The sequence below is a fragment of the Ochotona curzoniae genome, unplaced genomic scaffold, assembly GCF_017591425.1.
Source record: "Ochotona curzoniae isolate NIBS_2020 unplaced genomic scaffold, NIBS_Ocur_1.0 contig_2861, whole genome shotgun sequence".
Classification (NCBI taxonomy): Eukaryota; Metazoa; Chordata; class Mammalia; order Lagomorpha; family Ochotonidae; genus Ochotona; species Ochotona curzoniae.
The window spans coordinates 3,998,145-4,018,909 of NW_024465620.1; the positions used below are offsets into that span (position 1 = coordinate 3,998,145).

General features: G+C 50.3%; 1 protein-coding gene and 1 pseudogene across 3 annotated transcripts; one reads left to right on the forward strand and one right to left on the reverse strand.

Annotated features, from left to right (window-relative positions):
- LOC121154969 overlaps positions 1 to 20,765 on the forward strand; it is a 440,652-nt pseudogene that overhangs the window by 159,410 nt on the left and 260,477 nt on the right.
- PEG3 (paternally expressed 3) lies at positions 2,980 to 15,279 on the reverse strand. Of its 3 annotated transcripts, none has more exons than XM_040978139.1 (9): positions 14,886 to 15,279; positions 14,383 to 14,469; positions 13,391 to 13,492; positions 11,473 to 11,576; positions 8,329 to 8,431; positions 7,559 to 7,651; positions 5,027 to 7,391; positions 3,364 to 4,495; positions 2,980 to 3,309 (listed from the first exon to the last, which is right to left on the reverse strand). In XM_040978139.1, the coding sequence occupies exons 1-9, from the start codon at positions 15,277 to 15,279 to the stop codon at positions 2,980 to 2,982; spliced, it is 4,710 nt and encodes a 1,569-aa protein (XP_040834073.1). The 3 variants fall into 3 exon arrangements, with proteins under 3 accessions (XP_040834073.1, XP_040834072.1, XP_040834075.1); XM_040978138.1 differs by having other exon boundaries at positions 14,380 to 14,469; XM_040978141.1 differs by lacking the exon at positions 7,559 to 7,651 and having other exon boundaries at positions 14,380 to 14,469.

The window sequence follows — 20,765 nt, forward strand, 5'->3', positions numbered from 1 at the left end:
ATGGAAAATTGCACACGTAAAATTTAGTACCAAAATACCAAAAATTATTCAAGGAATTTGAGACAAAATTTTTACCCATAATCCCATAGTGGTAGTAGTAATTGTTTTTCACATCTCTTTTCATTTTAAATTTTAGGTGTACATATTCAATACGGTTAGATTTATATGTTTGTGCACTGAAGCAAGATGGAGGAAAGGGCTCCAGATGGTAAGAGTAGCAGTTGGGTGTTGGGAATATAGGTGAATGTCTTTTTCTTTTTTTCTAAATTTGTGGTATTTCCTAATTTTTCCTTGGGATAGGCATAATGCTTATAATAAAGGCATACATAATAAGTGTTGTTATCAGGATACTAATGTAAGGAATTTTAGAAAAAAAATTTTAAGATGAAAGCACTTAATCATTATTCCACAAAGGTAATATAATAGCTCTTGGAAAAGCGTATTTGACACACTTATAAAGCTGTGCACAGAAATGAGAACAAGCTTGATACCAACAGTGTCATTGTCTTTGGGTGGTAGAAACATGAATTTTTTTCCTCCAATTTTCCTGAATTTTGATAATGAGTTCAAATCATATGTTCACAATGGAAACGTGATTATAAACTTTTTAGTAATACTACCATAAAGAACATTCAAGGAATTTAAGAAAATACTGCTCAACTATAAGCCTACAAGAACAACACAGGAGCTTTGACTATAAGCGTACTTCTTAAACAGCTATAACTGTAGTATAAATATAATTTTGTGTCCTGCTTTATTCCACTTACTATTCCTGTAAATATAATTCCACACTGTTACATAACTCTTTATCATTTTTAAACAGCTGCATAGAAGTCCAAGGATGCATTTGCTTAATCATTCTCCTACTGTTTGACATTGAAGTTGTCCCTAATTTTTCATTTATCTAAGATTGGAATGGACTCACTGACTTCTTGGCAAGTTACTTCCTGAAGTGGATCTGCAGCTCAACACTGCCAGCAACAACGGACCTACCGAGCTTAACCAATGGCATCGACAGCTGCTTCCTCTGCAAATGCGTCCTGCCCGAAGCAGCGCGTCACTTGCCCTCGCTCCTCCAGGGGTTACTGCCAACCTTGGCTCTTCCTATGCAGCCGGACCTTACAAACACCACACTACCAAGACAAGTCCCTTCTTGCAAATTGCTCAGGACACCCGACTCAAGTTCACGCCCACGCCTGGCCTTCCCCTCCTGGCTTCGGGTGTTAGCTTTTGTGTGTCTCTCTCTCCCAGGTCTGCCCAAGACTTAGGACTCCCTCTGGCTTACTCATGGTTGCTTCTCGGGCATTTCCACAGCCTCTCCCTAGACTTTGGCATTCAGCACAACTCTGATAACACCCCCTTTGGGTCCTAATCCCGCAGGTGTAGGAGAGTAAAAACGCAGACACACTTTCCCCAGGGGGTGATTTTGATTTTTGCTTACTCAGATCATTTGCACTTATCTTTTTTTTTTCACTCATTTACTCTAGATCTACTATTTTTTTGAAGGTTTTTTTTAAAAGTTTTAAATTTTTTTTCCCAGCCAACTCAAGGGCAAAAGATTTAAGATAGCCATTATGTGAGGGGCAGGGAATAGAAACAGCACAGGTGGCCACAGAGCAGGACATGGGGGAGGGGACTGGACGGGGGTTTAAGCCTCAGACTCGTGAGGCCACTCTGTGAGTGAGAGGAAAAGTGAGGCGATAAGCAAGACATGATAGGCAGCTTGGAAATCCTTAGGAGGGCTAAAAGGGACAAATGGAGACAAAACAAATTAAGGCTGCTAGGGAACCTGAGCTCATGTTAAGCTGGGCTTGAATAGAAAGAAAGCTTTTTATTTTTTTATTTTTTTTTTGTTTTGTGTTCTGTTTTTAATTTTTTTTTTTTTTTAACGCAAGTTAGATATAGGGTTAGAGGATCTGACAGGGAAAGAAGAGGAATCACGGTCAGCGATAGACAGATCTAAGGATACTAGCTCCTGGGCACCCAGGGTGCCAACGAACCGAACCGGGGCAGCACAGTCTCCCACCGCACAGGCGGGCCAAGCCACATTGCTACGTGTCACTTAAGGCAGAAGCGCACAGCACGAGGGATGAGAGGTCATCAGCCTGCATCCGTATGAACAGCGTCAGAGTCTCTCGCATGGTTTCCAACCTTCAGTAGGCACCGTTGGGATCCCAGTGATGGTTGCAACCCATTCTTTAAAGGCAAAGATGTTAAGATTTACAGGGAAAAAGTTTCAGAGTTTATGAAATCCACTATCTATCTAATACATGGGGAGCATAAAAAGTAGAAAAAGGAACGAATTTGCACAAAGATCACCGGCAAGTACACACAGGATGGCAGCTGAAGAGGTGGTGAAGGCTTGCGCCACGTCGGATGTCGAGGTGAGGACTGCACAGGGGTGCTACGAGCAGGTCTCCCCTCGAATGGCACGGTGATGGACACGGCGGCTCTCATAGCTACACCTTCACAAGACAACTAAGGGACAAGACACCAGGATTCCAAAGGAGACAGACAGAATTCAAAGAACACACAAGAAATCTTTCTCAGGATCTAAGACACTTAGAAATATAGTCAAATTTGTTGCTCTCTTCCTCCTCCAAAACAAAAAACCAAAAAAAGGCAGAGTAACCAGGGAGGGTGCCTCTGCATAGTAAACTTCAACTGGATCTCATAGTAATCTAAATAAATGTGATCACTGTTTTTGCTATTTACACCTCAGGTAAATGATACATAGGCGAAATGGGTAGCGTTTGAGGCAGTCTGTAGTTTTGAGTACTCGGTTTTCCTGCAAGCCGCTTCCTCAGATGTCAGGTGAAGCTCTGGGCTTGGGCTCTGCCCAGCGCATCCCCGTCAGGCGGGCCGGGAGAGCAGTGCCCACGGGCCACTCCCCGTCCCAGTCATCTGTTGCTGAATCAGGTGTCTGTGTCCTCGGGTCCTGTGAGGTGGTCTGAGGCGCGGGCTTGGCGGCCTTCCCGCTCAGCCAGTGTGGGTGCTCTGGTGAGTGGTGAGAGACAGGTAGTCGCTGAAGAGCTGCCCACAGACGTCGCACTTGAAGTACTTGTCGTCGGCTTGGTGCGCAGCGCCGGCGCCGGCGTGTTGGGTGTAGCTGGAGCACTCCCCGAAGGCATCTTCCGGCTCAAACACGATCACGCTGGCGTGGGCTTTGAGGTGCTCGCTGAACGCCGCCCCGGAAGTGAAGGTCTCCGTGCACTCCTGGCAGTCGTAGCATGGCTCTTCAATCTCAATCTCCTGATCTTCACCTTCCTCCTCCTCTTCCTCCTCCTCTTCCTCCTCCTCTTCTTCCTCCTCTTCCTCCTCCTCCTCTTCCTCCTCCTCCTCCTCCGGGTCTTCGATGTCAACACCGTCAGGCTCGTCGGCATCCCCCTCCGGCTCATCCACTCTCTCTTCGGGGTCTTCGATGTCGGCACCGTCTGGCTCGTCAGCATCTAGGTGTGGATGCTCGGCCTCGTCAGCCTCCTCGTTCGGCTGCTCCGCCTCTCCGTCTGGCTCTGCAGCCTCCCCGTTCGGCTCGGCGGCCTCCACCTCGGGCTCGGCGGCCTCCACCTCGGGCTCGGCGGCCTCCACGTTTGACCCCTGGATCTGCAGCACTTCCTGCGGGATGACCAGGACGTTGGCTCCCGCGGCCCGGGCGGCGTCTTCGTCGCCATCGCGGCCGCCCTGAGGCCGGAGCTCCCTGTGCTCGGGGAGGATGGCGCTGTGAGCGAAGACCGGGCTGGCTCCTTTGAGAGGCTCGGCGAGGAACGAGGTGTGGGTGAAGGCGGGGCCGTAGTCGTAGGGCTCGTCCTTGTGGGCCCTGGCGTGGTGGTCCCCCAGCTCGGAGGCCGTGAGGAAGCTCTCCCCGCACACGGTGCAGCGGAAGAGTTTCTCTTGGCTCCCGCTCCCCTGCAGCGCGGCGAGCGCCAGGCGTGAGGCGATGGCCTCCCGGGCCTGCCGCCTCCGCTCCAGCAGCTCCTCTGCTCTGTGCAGCCTCAGATGCTCGTGCAGGGCAGAGCCGTGGCTGAAAGCCTGGCCGCACTGACAGCACCGGACGGACGGCCCGGCGACGGCGGGGCTCCTCTCGGCGGCGCGGCTCTTCCGCGGCCTCGCGGGCAGGACAGACACGAAGGCGTCATCGCACGCCTTCAGGGCGTAGAGCTGGTCCTGCTCGTGGACTCGCTGGTGCTCGAAAAGGAACGAGCTGTGGATGAAAGACTCGCCGCACTTGGGGCACTCGTAGAGCTGCTCTCCGGTGTAGTCTCTCTGATAGTCGCTGACGGAGCGGGTGTGGTTCACAGAGTGGGTGTACTCGCGGCTGTCCACGAGACACGTGGCCTTGGAGCTGTGGACGCTCTGATGGTCTGTGAGGTCTGTGAGGTCCACGAAGCCCAGCCCGCAGTCCTCACATTCATAAACGGAGTCATCCTTCGGAGGCTCACCTGAGTCGGAACCCTGAACCACAGCAAACTCAACGGTCTCCTGGCCCTGGGTCTCTGCACCAGGGGTCACCTCCACAGTGAGCTGCTCGCCAGCCCTCTCCTGCTCCTGGGTCTCTGCATCAGGGGTCACCTCCACAGTGAGCTGCTCGCCAGCCCTCTCCTGGCCCTGGGTCCCCTCACTGGCTGTCTCCTCTCCACAGATCTGCTGAGGAGCCCTCTCCTGGCCCTGGGTCTCTGCATCAGGGGTCTCCTCCACTGTGAGCTGCTCGCCAGCCCTCTCCTGGCCCTGGGTCTCTGCATCAGGGGTCACCTCCACAGTGAGCTGCTCGCCAGCCTTCTCCTGGCCCTGGGTCTCTGCATCAGGGGTCTCCTCCACTGTGAGCTGCTCGCCAGCCTTCTCCTGGCCCTGGGTCCCCTCACTGGCTGTCTCCTCTCCAGAGATGCACTGAGCAGCCCTCTCCTGGCCCTGGGTCTCTGCACCAGGGGTCACTTCACCAAAGGTTTGCTCGCCAGCCTTGTCCTGGCCCTGGGTCTCCTCACAAGGGGTCGCTTGGCCATTCTTGCCATCATTCTTTTGGTGGATCCCCTTGTCATGGGGCTCCTCGCCGCGGGGCTCCTTGCCACGGGGCTCCTCGCCATGGGACTTGCCGAGGCTCTTCTGGCGTGCACCAAGGTTGCTGGTGTTAGTAAAATACTGCCTGAACCTAACTTGGTTGCGTGCTTGCTCTTGACCATAGCGCTCTTGGGCATAACTTGTCTGAGGGTCAGTGGGGGCCCAGCTGCAAGTGACGGAGTGTTGATAGCTTCTGCTTCCAGAAGGCTTCTCTCTGTCATGAATCTTCTGATGCTCAGTGAGGTCGAAGATGTGAGCAAAGAACTCCCCACACTCGTGACATTCATAGAGCTTCTCTCTTGGGCGAATTCTCGGCAGCTCCCCAAAAGGCAGGGGACAAAAGGCAGAGGTCTCACCGCTCCTAGGCTCAAGGTACTTCTTTTTAGCTCGAGCTTTCTGATGCTGGCGGACGCTTGAGCTGGGAACAGGAAACTCAGCACCCTGCTTTGGTTCACTGGGTCCCTCTCCTGCAGGGCTTTGCTGAGGTCCGGCAGAGGACACACCCTGTGTAACAGAGTCCTCGCGATTGCTCTTCACGGCCCCTTCGGAAGGGTTCTCTCTAGCAAGAATCTTCTGCCGCTTATTACCAAGGTCCGGCAAGTAAATGGAGGATTCTCCCCTCTCCTCGCATCCACTCAGGTCATTCATCAAGTGGCGTTTCAGAGGTCGGGGAGCGGCGAGGCCGTGGATTACAGATCTCATGGATTCCTTTCCTTCAGAGCTGTTGCCTCCTGCACACATTTTCTGGTAGCTGCTGAGGCTGGAGCTCGGCCCGGTGGACTCTGCCATCACCCACGGTTTGCTGGGCCCTCCCGCGCTGTGGCTCCTCGGAGCGGCAGCAGAGGCCAGGCTGTGAGTCACGCAGCTCTCGCTCAGCTTCCTCTCCCAGGTGTTGTCTCCGGTGGGAGAGCCCTGGCTCGCACTGGCGCTGGAGCTGCTGGCGGTCGCCTTCTCGCCTTCCTCCTCTTCGGGTGGCTTGGATATGGTGTGGCTCTTCTGAGACTCTGTGAAGGGCGTGCTGTGGACGATGGACTTTCCATACCCTTGGCCTTCAAAGAGACTCTTCCGAGAACGAAGTCTTGGATACGCACTGAAGTCTGAGCTCGGCAGGAAGTCATAGAGCTTCTCCTTGATGTACATTCGCTGATGCCTCTTAAAAGACTGACCAGGGATAAAGGTTTCCTCGCACACTTTGCCCCTATTTTCAAATGGGTTTCCCCGAGCATGGATCTTCAGATGTTCCTTCAGAGAGAAGCTGTGGAGGAACGTGTCCCCGCACACTCTGCATTCGTACAGCTTCTTCCCACACATCTTCTGGAAGCCGCCGAAGGCCGCGCTGGGCCGCAAGGCGTCTCGCTCCAGCTCACGCGGGCGGGCGCGCTGGCGCTCACGCCCGAACTCCCGGGCGTCGTTGAGGTTTCTTCTGCCGTGGATTTTCTGATGCTCAATGAGGGCAGAGCTATGAAGGAAGGTTTCCTTACACACCTTGCACTCATAGAATTTGTCTTTGCCATACATCTTCTGCAGCTCGCTGAAGGTTGGGCTGGGCATGAAGGCCTCCTCATAACCCTGATCCCGGCTTTCCAGGCGGTAGTCCCTGTGGACATTCCGATGCAGAGCCAGAGCGGCACTCCTGTGGAAGGTTTCCCCACAATCCTTGCATTCGAAACGCTTCCCTCCAGTCTGGCCTTGCTGATCTTCACTGATGGCCACGCTGTGGATGAAGGACTCGCCGTACTCGTACAGGTTCTCTCTAGTGTGCATGATCTGGTGCTCGACAAACTCCGAGATGACACTGAACGAGCGCCCGCACTCGTCGCACACGTAGGGCATGGCGCCGAAGCCAGCCGGCCGGGCCGTGCTGCACGAGGGGCTGCTGGAGCTGCTGGCGCTGCTGGAGCTGCTGGCGCTGCTGGCGCTGCTGGCGCTAGGGGCCTTCCTCACCTCACCACCACACTCAAAGGGCTTCTTCCTGGCCCTCTGGTCACAGCTCGGGCCCTGGCCATCTGTGTCAAAAGGATAGCGCCTCTTTCTTTCAAGGACCCTCCTTCTAGAAGCCAGGTTTGGGTTAAGCCTGAAGCCTGCCCTGAAGGCACTACCTTCATAACCCCTCTGCTCAATAGCTGAGTCCCTCTGATGGAACGGCCCATCCTTCCAACCATCGTCGGCCACTCTGGGGAACCTGTGCGAGCGCTCAGCTGCCTCTCTAGCTCTCCTGGACCTGGAGCTGCGGGACACATCCTTGATGAACTTTTCCATGATCACTCCATGAGAAGATTCATCTTCACAAATTCCACGCCGGTGGGTTGATTTTTTGGCTTCAGGCATGGTTTTCAGGCCTAGAGAGAAACCCCACAGATAAATATTCCCTAGTCCCCACACTTGTACAGAATGTCAGCAAGACTTGGAGAGGACCTTTTCCTGTGAGGCCTGGCAACACAGAGTGGAGGTGTCTCAACATTTATCTCCCTCTTGTGTGGCTCATGTGTAAGATCTGTGTACTCACCTCGACTGGTGCTAGGGTAGGCACTTCTCTTGGATCTTGACGAGTGGCCTTGCATCATGTGGGAGTGGCCATCATTTTCAGCAAGTTGTACCCCTGTGCACAAAACAAGATGATGGCGTAAGCTCTAACCTCTGTTTCTCTAAGCCACCAGCGCGTACTCAGTTAAGTGTCTTTCATTTGCCATCTCATTTCCATAAGGCCCATATCTGAACCTGGTGTTCTAATCTGCACTTGAATGAATCCTGATTCCACCCAGAAATTTGTACAAAGACCAGATGTGATTCAGAATTCAGAATGTCTAGTCTTCCCTCCTTGCAACTGCTTCTGAAGTCTCACAGGTTTCCTGGCCTCCATGGTCTTCCTCCTACCTCTGGTGGGCTTTTTCCACCTACACTCTTGGGACCCACAGCTTTGGACCTGCAGAGCCAACGATCCACTGCCAACCTTACTAGAGTCCACTTAGGAGCTCAGGATCCCAGTTTAATTCTTCTCTATGACAGCTACAGAAAAATATCAACTGTTGTGGCAAGAGTCATTACCCTATACAATGTGTTCTGTGCTATGTAGTCTTCACCCAAAGTCAGTGAGATGTCTTCAAAATCCACCTCAGTGTTTAACGTCGTTGCTTGAAAGTTTTCCAAGACTTTCAAGTATACTTCAAGTCTAGGGATATTAATGTGGATTTTTCACAGCCTGACGCTTAGAAAGAACAAGGTGACGACACACTCTGGTGACTGGCCTGGAAGGCAGTGGAAGAATCATCCACCTACCTAGAGAGAGCAGCTTCCGATAGTTCTCCATGTTGTCCTGGATTGGATTCTGAGGTTTCCTGTCGTCGTCCGTGTCCATGGCATTCTGGTATGACTCATCATCCTAAAACAGCAAAAAGACAGGTCTCTAAATGGAGTCTGTCCCCATGATTGTCCAAAGAGAAAAGAATAATATTGGAGACATGGGAACTACATAAATAAAGTTACAGAGGAAGTGCTTACAGTATTTGGGGTTCTGAGTGATCCAAGTCAAGTGCTACTAGGGGCCTACGGCGTACCTACCTTGGTGCTATACTCTGAGGCAGATCCCAAAGACGCATGACACATATTCCTTGCCCTCATGCAGCTTATAATTTGGTTGGAGAGAAAAGACTCATGAAACAGTTAGAGAACAATAAACAAAAAATCGGGGTACAGATAATAAGTGCTAGAGAGAACAGATAATAAGTTCGTAGAGGGACGGTTCAGGGTAGGCCTGAACAGTGGGCAAAGGTTTTTCAGAGGACCTCAGATCGGGGGCTTCAGGGGGTGGGGGAGATAATGGCACCTACAGAGGGAGATTGGCAGGAAAATGTCAAACACACAGGGCACAGTCAGGGAACAGAGAGAAGATGCAAGCACGCAGATGTACGCTCAGAACACGTGTTTCAACCTTTCCTCCACAGCCTCACTGCACAGCATGAATAAACCATCGGTCTTTCCAGCATATCCATTTCAGAATAACCCAGAAGTCACCAAGGACTTTTACGACTGCCCCTTCTGTCCTTAGCAACTATTTCCTACCACTGAACATTCATGTTCCCCACAGGCCCGGGAAGAACCTGCTTTGTGGGATCCCTAAGGCCCTCCTGGTCTGAGTGAGTCTTGTCCCAGGGAGCATGGCCCTGAGGCCTGGAGAGAGAGGGACCCGAGGAGGGAGATGGTGCCAGGGGGCACCCACAGGCTTCGGAGCTGGAAGAATTCTAGGACTGCACCAGTGAGGAGCTGTGCAACCTCGGCAACAGAAGTCTTTCTGAGCCTCAGGTTCTCCATCTGTAAAAACAGGAGCAAGAGCATCTAGCTGCCTTGCAGTGTCCTGGGCAGACACTCTGCAGTGTGCTGTGCTGCCTGAGAAAGACTACAGAGAAAATCAGACTTGTGATGCCGCCTGCTCTCGTTCTACTGCTGGGAAGACTGGTGTGTGTTGTCCTCGCCTGAAAAAGGGTAATCCGGCCTCCCCCGCCCCCAAAGTGTTTCCAGAATAAGGTGCTTCTCTCACTAAGAACAAAAGGCCTGGGCCTGGGGATTTCACAGGAAAACCGCATTTATGCACTCTCCTAGTTCCACTCATTTGAGAAACCAAAGCAACAGAAAGGAAGAAGGCTGAGGAGACAAAGCGGAATTTCAGAAACGAAATTCTTTTCAAGGTTAGATAAACAAGCTACAAAAGCAAGCTAGGAGTCACTGCTCGTAAAGTTCGGCTGCACCCTGCAGGAAGCGGGTCTCCCCTGACCGGATGGCAGGAGCCTCAGGCACAGGGACTGCTGCTCTGGCACAGCGTCCCCCGAGGACTCGGTCCTTCCCCGAGTGGGTGGGCGCACAAGTGTGTCAGGGTTACTTCAGAGGAAGCCAGAACCCGGAGCTCTGGGGGCTGGCAGGGAGCAGACGAGCTCAAGAATTTGGGAGGCGGGAGATAAAGGGTCGCCATTTCTGGGGAGCACAGAGCCCAAGGTCAAAGACATACAAAAAGGTTATTTTTCATATTATTTTTTTCTTACATCTGCGTAATTTGAATAAAATGTGTATTAAATTCTGAACTATGTTTCTGCTCTGAAGTAAAAAAAAAATTAAATTAAGTAATTCTCTGCAGGCAGGTACCATAAAGCACTTGGTATTTGTAATCAAAGGCCACAATCAGCTTCAATTGCAAGAGATGCTGCCTTGACAAAAAAAAAAAAAACGAATGTGACGCAAGTTGACTGCCTCCACATGACCTATGTCACGCAGAAAACCACATCAAAGAGGCTTACATGTGATGCCAGGAGAACCTTCTGACCGGTGCTCCCACAGAACGTAAGTGATGTGCTCACGAGGTGGTGGCAAGGCCCACATTTTGGGGACTTGCTTGGTTGCCAGCTCTTCATTTATTGGCAAGAAAGGGCATTTCAAAAGCCAAACAAGACAAACTGCAACTAACTGGGCACCGGTGACCTAGGCACCAGGCCTGCCCATGCCTCTCCTCATCTTCCTCGGCATCCCTCTGCCTGTCAGTCCAAGTCAACACCCCTGCTACAATTTCTTACTGCTCTGCTTCCCCTCCAGCAGCCAGACCCCGCAGCAGTTACACTCAGGGTAGGCCTAGGCATCCCTGCTACTGTCCAAAGCTCCTCAAGGCTGGTGCCCTGCCTGCCTGGGTCACTGCTGTACTCCTTGTGGTCCAGGCCTGATGTCTGAGGTGGAAACAGGTGCCTCTCTGGCTCCCGCATGTCTTCCTCCCCTCGCCTCCTTCCTGAAAGGACGACATAAAGCCCACAGTCTCACTTCCTTTATCTGCTCCCTATGACACGCTGCCTCATAACCTGTTGGCTGTCCAGCATGCCTCGTGTGCCAGGCAGTGCAGTAGGTACCTTCCATATACGTGTGTGTGTGGACTCCACTTACTCCTCACAGGGATCCTGTGAGGCAAGCCCATTTTACAGATGAGGAAACTGAGGATTCAGCTTAGGTGAACAGCTGATCCAAGGCCACGCACACAGCAAACGGTGGGGCCGGGCTTCGAGCCTTGCTCCTGTCAGCTCCAGAGCCGCCATCCTCCCTGGCAAGTCTTTTCTGCAGTCCTGTGACTCTGGGCCTCCTCCTGAGATCCCTAGGTCACTCTGTAGTCCGAGCCTCCAAAGGAACAACCAGCATAACCAGCCCACTTGTGATATACACACTGAAGGGGCAAGACTCTGTGACAGCATGAATGCATAAGAAAACAGGTGGCAGTAGCCACAGCCACATCACACCTGTGGGGACTGGTCCTTTTACCCATACGGGAACAAATGGAGACTCCCGGCCTTGCATGGGACTCTGGGCGATAGGTGAGCACACTGCCAGGGGAACAAAAGGCAACACAGAGAGCCTTTACAGAAAGATCCAGAAGGAGAGGGAACCAGAGCATACCTGGCATTGGGGTTCATAATCCGGTGGGTCCCTGTCATCCTCTCTGTCCATTTCAAAGCTTGATTTCGACATAACAGGAAGGGAACGATCACGGTGAGGCAGCCCTAGGGAGAGGAAACGGCATTAGGACAAGGTAAGATTTAGCCCAACCTGGCAGTGCCCAGGTTTTTCCTCCTACACTCTGGACCCATTGTGGTGCTGAGTGTGCACGCCCCAGGAGTGGCTGCCGAAGAAGTCCTACGACTTTGTAGAACCAGGGCGTGGCCAAGGGCCCCACCTCATCCTTCCATTCACCCTGATGCTGGGTGGCTCCGGCCTGGTGCCGTCCAGCCCGGTAACTCCGTTGCTGAGAAGTGACGTGGCCCCAGTATGAGGATCGCTGCATGTGGCATCGTAAACACTCACAGACTCACAACCATTTCCCTAACCCTGTTCAAAGCTGTGGAGAGGGTTCCTACTTAATTTACACTGTTACAATGCATTTGTTTTTCAGTAATTTTTAAAAATATAAACAAATACCAAGGTTTCATTTAAGTAAAAACAGATTTGAGAACAGAACATCCAAAGGTGTGGATGAAGCCACCCCCTGCAGGGCTGGCATCCCAGCTGCCCCACTCCCAATCCAGCCTGGGAAGACAGCAGAAGATGGCTCAGGTCACTGTGCCTTGGCATCCAGGGGGAGACTGGATGAAGTTCCCAGCTTTAGCCTGGCCCAGCCCTGGAGGCTGTGTCCATCTGGTGAGTGAATCAAAACGTGGAGGGTCGGCCTGTCTGTCTCTCTCTCTGCCTCTCTCTCTCCATAACTCTACTTTTCAAATAAATAAATTAATATTTGTTTAAAAAACCCAGGATACTCAAAGAATTATCAGAAACATTTCTATATTCAATATGAAAATGAGTATAGGCAAGGTAATCTGAGACTGTCCTGAAGATTCTTATTAGCTATCATATACAGATCATTCTGATACAAAGCTATTATATACAAGTCATATGGCATTACTCAAATATTCTATTTTGCTACACCTTCTAACTATCATGATTTATGCTCGTCTTTAATTTTTGTAGGTGCTTAGGCTCTTATATAGAACCTTCCAATTTAAATAAAAATACGGGGCCTGGCACGATAGTCGAATGGCTACATCCTCACCTTGAATGCACCAGGATCCCATATGGGCACCAGTTCATATTCTGGCAGCTACACTTCCCATTCAGCTCCCTGCTTGTGGCCTGGAAAAGCAGTCGAGGATGTCCCAAAGCTTTGGGACCCTGCACCGTCTGGGAGACCCGGAGGAGACTCCTGGCTCCTGGCTTTGGATCAGTGCATCTGTGGCTGTTGCAACCAATTGGGGAGTGAATCAACGGATGGAGGATCTTCCTCTCTGTCTCCTCCTTTCTATATATATGACTTTCCAATATAAATAAATAAATAAATTTGTAAAAAAAAAAAAAAAGTGGGCTGAGCATTTGACCTGGAGATTAATGTGTTACTTGTGCTGCACACGTCCCATGCATGAGGATCTGAGCTCAAGCACTGACCCTGGCACAAGTCTACCTTCCATGTGTGCCCAATGGGGGCAGGAGATGACCAAGTGGCTTTGCGCCTGTAACCAGATCAGAGACCCAAAATGAGCCTGGGCCTGGCCCATCCCTGCCTGCTGCAGTACCTGGGGTGTGGACTGGCAGACGAAAGCCCTTTCTCGAACTCTCAAAAGGAAAAACACACAACAAATTCCAGCTGAAGAAAAACAACGGCAAAAAGAGCAGAGCTGAAAACAGGTGTCCGTGGTAAGAACTGCACAGATGGGGACCGCAGCATGGACATTCAGCGTTTGATCACAGGCTGCGGGGACTGGCATGGAGTCCTGAGCAGTCTCCCAACTGGGAACATGTGTCCGGATGCAGCCAATAGGGGACTTACTGCTTCTTGGACTCCTGGGGTACGCCCAGCGGTCTCGGGGTTCCAGGTCTCTGCTTCTGCCTCTCCTGTTCCAGTCCGGGTCCCAGACATAGTCCCGATCACCTGCGCAGGGAGGACATTGGGACGGTTGACAACAAACAAGGATGTGTGTCACCCCACTGTACACAACTCTACTGAGCCTTTGGTCACGTCATGACATGCTCTGGGGACTAGCCGTGCTCCCCAGCCTGCCCCTGCAACAGAACCTGAAGACTTGGTTTGAGGACTTGCTTCAAACCAAGCTCCAGAGCTCAGCCAGGAGCAAGCTTCCCCCAGATCCTCTCTGTTTTGCTGCATGGTGCTGGCTGGAGCCTGCACACTCCTCACTCTGCAGCTTACACAGACCCACGTCAGGGCTATTCCAATACAAAGAAAACCCAGGAAAACAAAACACAAGCAGCGCTCCCTTCGGAAGCTCACAGGAGTGTCTTTACGGAACCCTCCTGGAGAGGCTGAGGGGGAAGCGCCTGTTCTGTCTTTCAGGGGTCGGGTGTCACGCCTCTGCTTTGACCACCTTATTACTACCAGAGTGCTGCTTTAAACTCAGACGCTCCATTCGGGTTCAGCTTTTAGCCAACGCACCTGGGAGGCAGGGTTGGGAGCCCCAGGTCTTGCGTCCCAGCCACCTACACTGGGTGGGTGGCATTCTGGGTTTCTGCCATCAACCTGTCCTGGTGTTAGCTCTTGTGAGCATTTTGGGCAGTAAAAAAACAGATGGAAGATCTCCCTCTTTCTTTGAAATACATTTGAAATTTTAAGAAATACATCTTAAACCAAAAAAAAAAAAAATCTTGCATTTTACTCCATCTACGGGTGTTCACATTTATGTAAAAATGTCTTAAACTGTTTACCCTCGCTTGCATCTCTAAGCGACGCCAACTGATCTGAGGGCCCACATGCCTCCATGTAACACAGCATCGGGGCTGCAACAAGCGGAGCGCGATACTCACTGCTGAAGGAACGCTCGGGACGAGGCGGCGGGCTTTCTCTGTTCCGTCTCATGTCGTCGTCGTCGCTGGTAGTTACGTCACTGTAGTCGTCTGAGAGGACAGCAGACACCAACTTCATGCCTTTACATCTGACCACAGCTTCTCCCCGTTCCTCAGCTCCCCGCGGCCCAGCAGCCGGAGTGCTTGGCCCTGTCACTTTGCAGTTTACACCTGTCTGAAAACTTCAATCACTCCCGCCACAGTCACCCACTCCTCAGCTCCTGACCTGACTGGCTCTCTTCACTACTGCAGCCCCCCACAAGCAGGCCTCTGCTCTGGGACACACTGCCATGGAGGGAGACCCACTTGGTGGTCATATCCAGTCTGAAGAGGCCATGGATGAGGTCCTCCATCTCCTAGGGTACGGGATGGCTCCATCCCCCCACCCTGTCAGCAGTGAGGGGCAGCGGTCCCCGAGGTGTGCCGGCCACCTGTGCCAACCGCCATCACCCAATGGAGCCCCTCACCTTCTGGCTGGTACATCTGATGGTGGCGCTCCAGCAGGGTGACGAGCTTCTCACAGCTCCCTGGCCGTTTGGCTCGCACCCAAGGCTTGAGCCTCTCAGGGATGATAGTCAGGTACTGCTCAAGGACTAAGAGCTCGATGATCTCCTCCTTGGTGCGAGTCTCCGGCTGCAACCAATTGAGGCAGAGGTTTCGGAGTTTGATCAGGGTCTTCCGAGGCCCCACAAATTCTACATAGAGGAAGTTCCGAAACCTCTGATGAAAGAATTCAGAGTCACTTGGGCCTTCTCCTACGATGGCATCCGGCTCGTTAGACAAGTCACTGTCTAGCTCATACAGATTTGGGGCCCAGGACTTCTTATGTTTGCTGGCAGACAAGGGTTTTGTAGGCAGCATTTTTTTTCTAAGTAAACTTTTCACTGCAGGAATCAAACATGAATCAACAGCAAAGTCGCAGCAGCCTGTGACAGTCAGTACTCAGGGACCTGCAGATCGTAACAAGATATACACATGTGCCACACGTTGAGGACCAGGTGGCAGGGGCAGGGCTGCCCTGCCAGGGGCATCAACACTACCTCAGTACGTGGAAGCCCCCAGTAGACACACACACACATGCACGCACACGCACGGCCACAGAGGGTGGGCTTCAGCACAGCACAGCAGCTACAGGCATGACCCCCGGGGCTTTGCACACGCTCTGCTTGCTCTACTACCGAGCATACAGCCATGGCCACTGAGTTAATACTCTGGAGACTGGTTCTATAATCTGCGCATGGAGAACAATCACCCTTACATCCCTTTTTAAAAACCTTAACTGTCCAAGATGAGGCACATACAAAACACTGAAGACCCTCACTAAAGTTAGATGTCCATGTGGCAGCCAAAAGTGAGAGGAGGACATGGGGAAGCTGAACCAATCCTGCCATTTCTAAGCATTTCCCCCCTTAACACAATTCTGAAATGCGATCTACAACACATGAAAGCTGGAAGACCGCACGAGTGCTTTCTCTACATCTGTACTGTTTTATAACACAGCTGCTGGCTATCTCAATCAAAAGTCAAGAGATCAAAAATGCAGTTCCTTCTCCACTCTGGTGCTCAGCGGGCACTAGCATCTTGCAGCTACGGCCATACCTAACAGTGAATAACACCTGCTTCATCATTCAGCACTTCTGAGCTTGCAGGTGGGCTTGGGACCCTCCCTCACCATGCGCTTCTGGGGTGTCAGTTCCAAAGCATGGTCTGATGCTAAGGTTACTTCCTCAGGTGTCTCCCTTGGCAGTTCATTCACTGGGTATCACAACCGTGAGTCACAAACATTCTTTTACTGCCTACCTCCCTTCAGTAAACTAGCAACTCTAGTGAAGGGAGGAGACAGGAACGTTTTCTGCCACTGCATCCCCTAGACTCCAGCACAAACTGATACGTTCACAATGAAATGCGATAATGAAAATACTGTATGAAAATGCACTCTGAATTGGTTTCAGTTGGATTCTGAATCCATACTTGAAGAAGCACAAGACGGGATAAGGGAAATTGTGGGTTACCCTCCATGAGCCTCTTCTCAGTGCTAGTGGACAAGCATGTATGCGAGGTACTAATGGGTACTTACGAAGTTGTGCACAAAGCAGGTTCAGCAAGAATTCTGTTTTAATAGGGAATCCTAATTTTAAACAATAGGAGTTAAGAGACAATAAAGGAAGACAGGAAGTGTTTGCATAACACTGAAACAGTCTCTAATGAGACTTCAAATACTATAAATCATAAATGTATGAAGTATAAATAAATGTACTTTCTTAATATTATAATGTATTAGTCTCAGGACCTCATGTTCTTCCTTCTCAGTGAGGGGGCTCTGGTTTCCTGCCTGTGCAAGCCACCCTACCATGCTCTCTCTCTCTCTCTCCTTCTGCTACACGGCATGGACTTTGGGTGCCACCCACCACCACAAACACGGCTTGATTCAGAAGACCTCGGTAACTCCCTCCTTGTCCTCCTCTGAGGGCCATAGCTAAGACTCCAGGAGATTTCTGATATGAAAACATGACCAAGAGCAGAGTCCTCTGGTTTAAGGGCAGAGGCAACGGCAGAGAGCCTTAACCCTGCTCTGTGGCATGCAGACACACGGCAGCACCCGGGTAGCCTACATGGAAATATCCCTCACTCTAGAACAACGCAACACCCTCAAGCATGTAATCACCTGTCCAGGAATAGGATCCTTTCTAGAACTTCAGGCCAAGCAGCTATCCACAGGAAATGAATCAAGATGCAGGCACCTGTAGACATTTCAAATACAGAGACACATGGACTAAGAAACATAAAAGAAATGTGAAGAGAATCAACTCCCCAGAGCCGGGACTTGGACACACCACAGTAAGGCCTAACTCTTCAAGAAAAGCCCATTCACAGCCATGTTGTGCACACCAAGCCAGAGATGAGGGGTTAAATGCCTCTATATGTTATCAAACTAGAGTAATTAAAAAAAAAAAAAGACAAAGATAACACTAGCAAAGCAGACCATATGCATTCCCGGAAGCAGAGAAGAAGTCTTCGTGCTGACGTTATGAAAATGATTCTACAGTTTTAGCTTGTTATACAAAAACAAAAGCAAATGTAATGCACAAAGAAGTGAAAACCACCACCCTCAAAGCCGTGTATCTGAGATATAAAGTATTACCAGGTGACAACTTCTAAGAAATAGAGGTTTAAAAACTGTAACAGAAAACTGAAAATAGTTTTTCTAAGAAAATATAAATAACCACAACCTGAGTGCGGGCAGAAGAAAATATGAACCCATGGGGGGAAATCTAGAAAGTTGAAATGACTAAAAGTAACGCTGCACTGGCCAAGTATTCACAGATCTCCACAACAAGCAGCTGGAGAACTTCCCCTTGTGAACTCTCAGCTCTCTCACCAGAAGGCAGCAACTCCACCCCGCTCCTCAAAAACCTGAAAAACTACAGGATTCTTTAAGATATGGGATCTTCATTATTTTAGAAGGAATTTTAGAAAATGTATTTGAAAGGCAGGGTTACAGAGAAAGAGGGAGAGAGAGATCTTCCATTCACCAGACCAGACCAGGCCAGCAGCCAGGAGCTTCACCCAGGTCCCCTAAGTGGGTGTAAGGGCCCAGGTCCTTGGGCCATCTTCCACTGCTTTTCCTGGTACATTTGAGCGGAGCTGGATGGGAACTGGAACAGCCAGGATTCGAACAGGTACATTATGGGATGTTGGACCTGCAGCAGCAATTTTACCTGTGGTGCCACATAGCTGGCCCCATGATCCTCATTTAATGCTCAAATTTTTTTCAGGCCCAGCACAATGGCTCAGTGGCTAAATCCTCACTTTGCATGCACCAGAATCCCAGTTTGTGTCCCAGCTGTTCCACTTTCCATCCAGCTCCCTGATTGTGGCCTGGGAAAGCAGTAAAGGATGGCCTACAGCCTTGGGACCCTGCACCCATGTGGGAGACCCTGAAGAAGCTCCCAGCTCCTGGCTTCAGACAGGCTCAGCTCTGGCTGTTGTGGCCACTTGGGCAGTGAACCAGTGAATGGAACATCTTTGCCTCTGCTTCTCTTTCTCTCTGTAAATCTACTTTTCAAATAAAAAATAAGTCTTAAAAAAAAAAGTTAAGAAGCATTTTTTTTTTCTGCCCAGGACACAGAATAATCCTTGTCTACAAGAGCATCAAATAGTACTTAACAGGAAAAGCTAAAAAAAAAAAAAATCAGACTTCACTTCTTGCTAGGATGGAAGATAAAATCCGTGGGCGAGGAAAGAGTTGGTGTGAGGCCTTGGAACAGCATCTTCCGCAGTGACTACGTGCCTGTGGAGAGCCGCACACGCACACACTGGCCTCGCTGAAAGTACAACGGTACACGGCTGGCCTGCCGGTCCCACTGCCAGGTACTGACGCACGTTGGCTGAAGTGTGCTTCATGGGGAGCCTATTCATTCCTAGGCTTATGAAAGATGTCCTCTAACGGAACTGTCATCAATACTGCTGTCCTGGATGTTCCAGCTACTGCAACTGGACCAAAAAAGAAAGGCTTAAATATGGAAAAAATACTATTCTGAATGGAAAGATCCTATCAGCAAATAAACCAAAGGGAAAATAATCAGTAGCAAAATAAATACATTTCTCATAAATCAATAAAGTATGTACAAGTCTAAATGATATTCTAAAAATCTGCACAGTACAAAACACGAATATATGTCCTTTTTTTTTTATTAATGAAGAGGAAAGAGAAGAGGCAATCCAGCTGCACTAGAGGAATGGCTGCATAGGAACAGTAAGACGAGTCTGCAGGTCCTGCGGGGCTCAGGTGGGGAGCTGACGAAAGGAAACCCTTTCAACACAAAGACTCGGGGCAAACGCCAGAACGCCGGGAAGCCCAGCCGAGTGCAGAAGTCACTGTGTGCAGAAGTATATACACAACGGGGTTTCAGCTTTCAATAAAGCAAAGGTTTTAAACCAGGTAAAGGATTAACTTCCAGGGTAACTGTGGTGTCTGACCTCTCCGAGAGGGCCACCTGCCTGGAACACAGGAAAGGCCAGTAAAAGAAGCAGGTTTGAGACTCTGTGAAGGGGCATTCCAATTCCGCCCCTTTGGAGGGCTACAGCACCCAGGGCCAGGGCCAAACATACTTGGTTCCCACTAACATAAACCACTGCACTCAATAAACTGCATTGCTTCTCAGTTTTCATTAAACAAAGAATATAAAAAAAAATCCTTGCTAGTCTATTAAATCATATTTTCAGGAATTTTTTTTTTCAAATTGCAAACATTAAGAGTACCACATTCAAGCGCTATAAAACATTCAATGTAGACACTGTAAACTACACTTCTTGATCAAGTCTGTTCTTGCTCAACTTTTGTAAAGTGTGCGAGTGTTGCTCTCAACACACACGCTCTGCGTGCAAGCAGCAAGTTAGTGTCCACACAGTGAAACCTCGCGGTCAGCAGAAAGCAGCGTTGGAGGCTGCATCCTCAGGTTCCAAACGCTGAACGGACAGCACATCTCATGTATGCCAAGTGCCATGCTTATTTAATCTCATGGCAGTACGTACAACCTAGAAGAACATTCTGAAGAAATTTGTATAAAGATTTCTTAAAATGAAGGAAAGCTATAAGTCATTAGTTAAACATACTTCTGTTTCTTTTTCTATTTCTTTGCAAAATGTTATTTTCCAGTTCACAATCAGGAAAAAAAATACATAAAAATCGGCAGTGAACTCCCTTGCTGTTTTCTAAGGTATCTTCGTTTTCTTCCTGCAGCTCATCAGCCCCTCCTCCTGCTGGCGTCTTCCGGACTTGGGTCTTTTCTACAGGTGACCCCTTCATCCCAGCCACTTCACCAGCGAGTACCCCTGCTTGCTTTGCAAGTGCCCAAGTCTGGCAGGATCCCGACCTGGGTCATCCCCAGTGCCAATGCTGGTTGGCAGAACCAATGAACTGTCTCTCTCGCTCACTTCCTCGTGTCATAGGATCTGCTTTCTCTGGTCTGAATCAGTCACCAGGTCATGAACAGACACCAGGTTCACTTTCCAGATGATCTTTTTAAAACCCCACTGGGAAGCCAGCATTTGGCCTGGCAGGTGGGACAGCACTGGATGCCCACAGCCCACACCACAGTGTCCGGGTTGAGACCTGGTCCTACTGCTGAGTCCAGCTTACTGCGAAGCCAGCAGCTGACAGCTCAGGTGGCTCGGTCCCTGCTCCGCCCATATGAGAAACCTGCATCGAGTGCCTGCTGCCTGTCTAAAGCCCAGCCCAGTCGCAGACGCTGCAGGCATCTGGGCAGCGAACACAAGAGACATCTCTCCATGTGTTTTGACCTCTCAAATATAAATTTAATTTTTTATTAATAAAACCACAGTGG

What these genes read in the sequence shown, in the direction of transcription:
- PEG3 (XM_040978138.1), bottom strand. Translation starts at nt 15,279, where the DNA reads ATGCTGCCTACAAAACCCTTGTCTGCCAGCAAACATAAGAAGTCCTGG. An exon ending in TCAGATGTACCAGCCAGAAG is followed by an intron (nt 14,470 to 14,885) that starts GTGAGGGGCTCC and finishes CTGTCCTCTCAG; the next exon opens with ACGACTACAGTGACGTAACT. An exon ending in ATGCCGACGAGCCTGACGGT is followed by an intron (nt 3,310 to 3,363) that starts GTTGACATCGAA and finishes GAGGAGGAAGAG; the next exon opens with GAGGAAGAAGAGGAGGAGGA.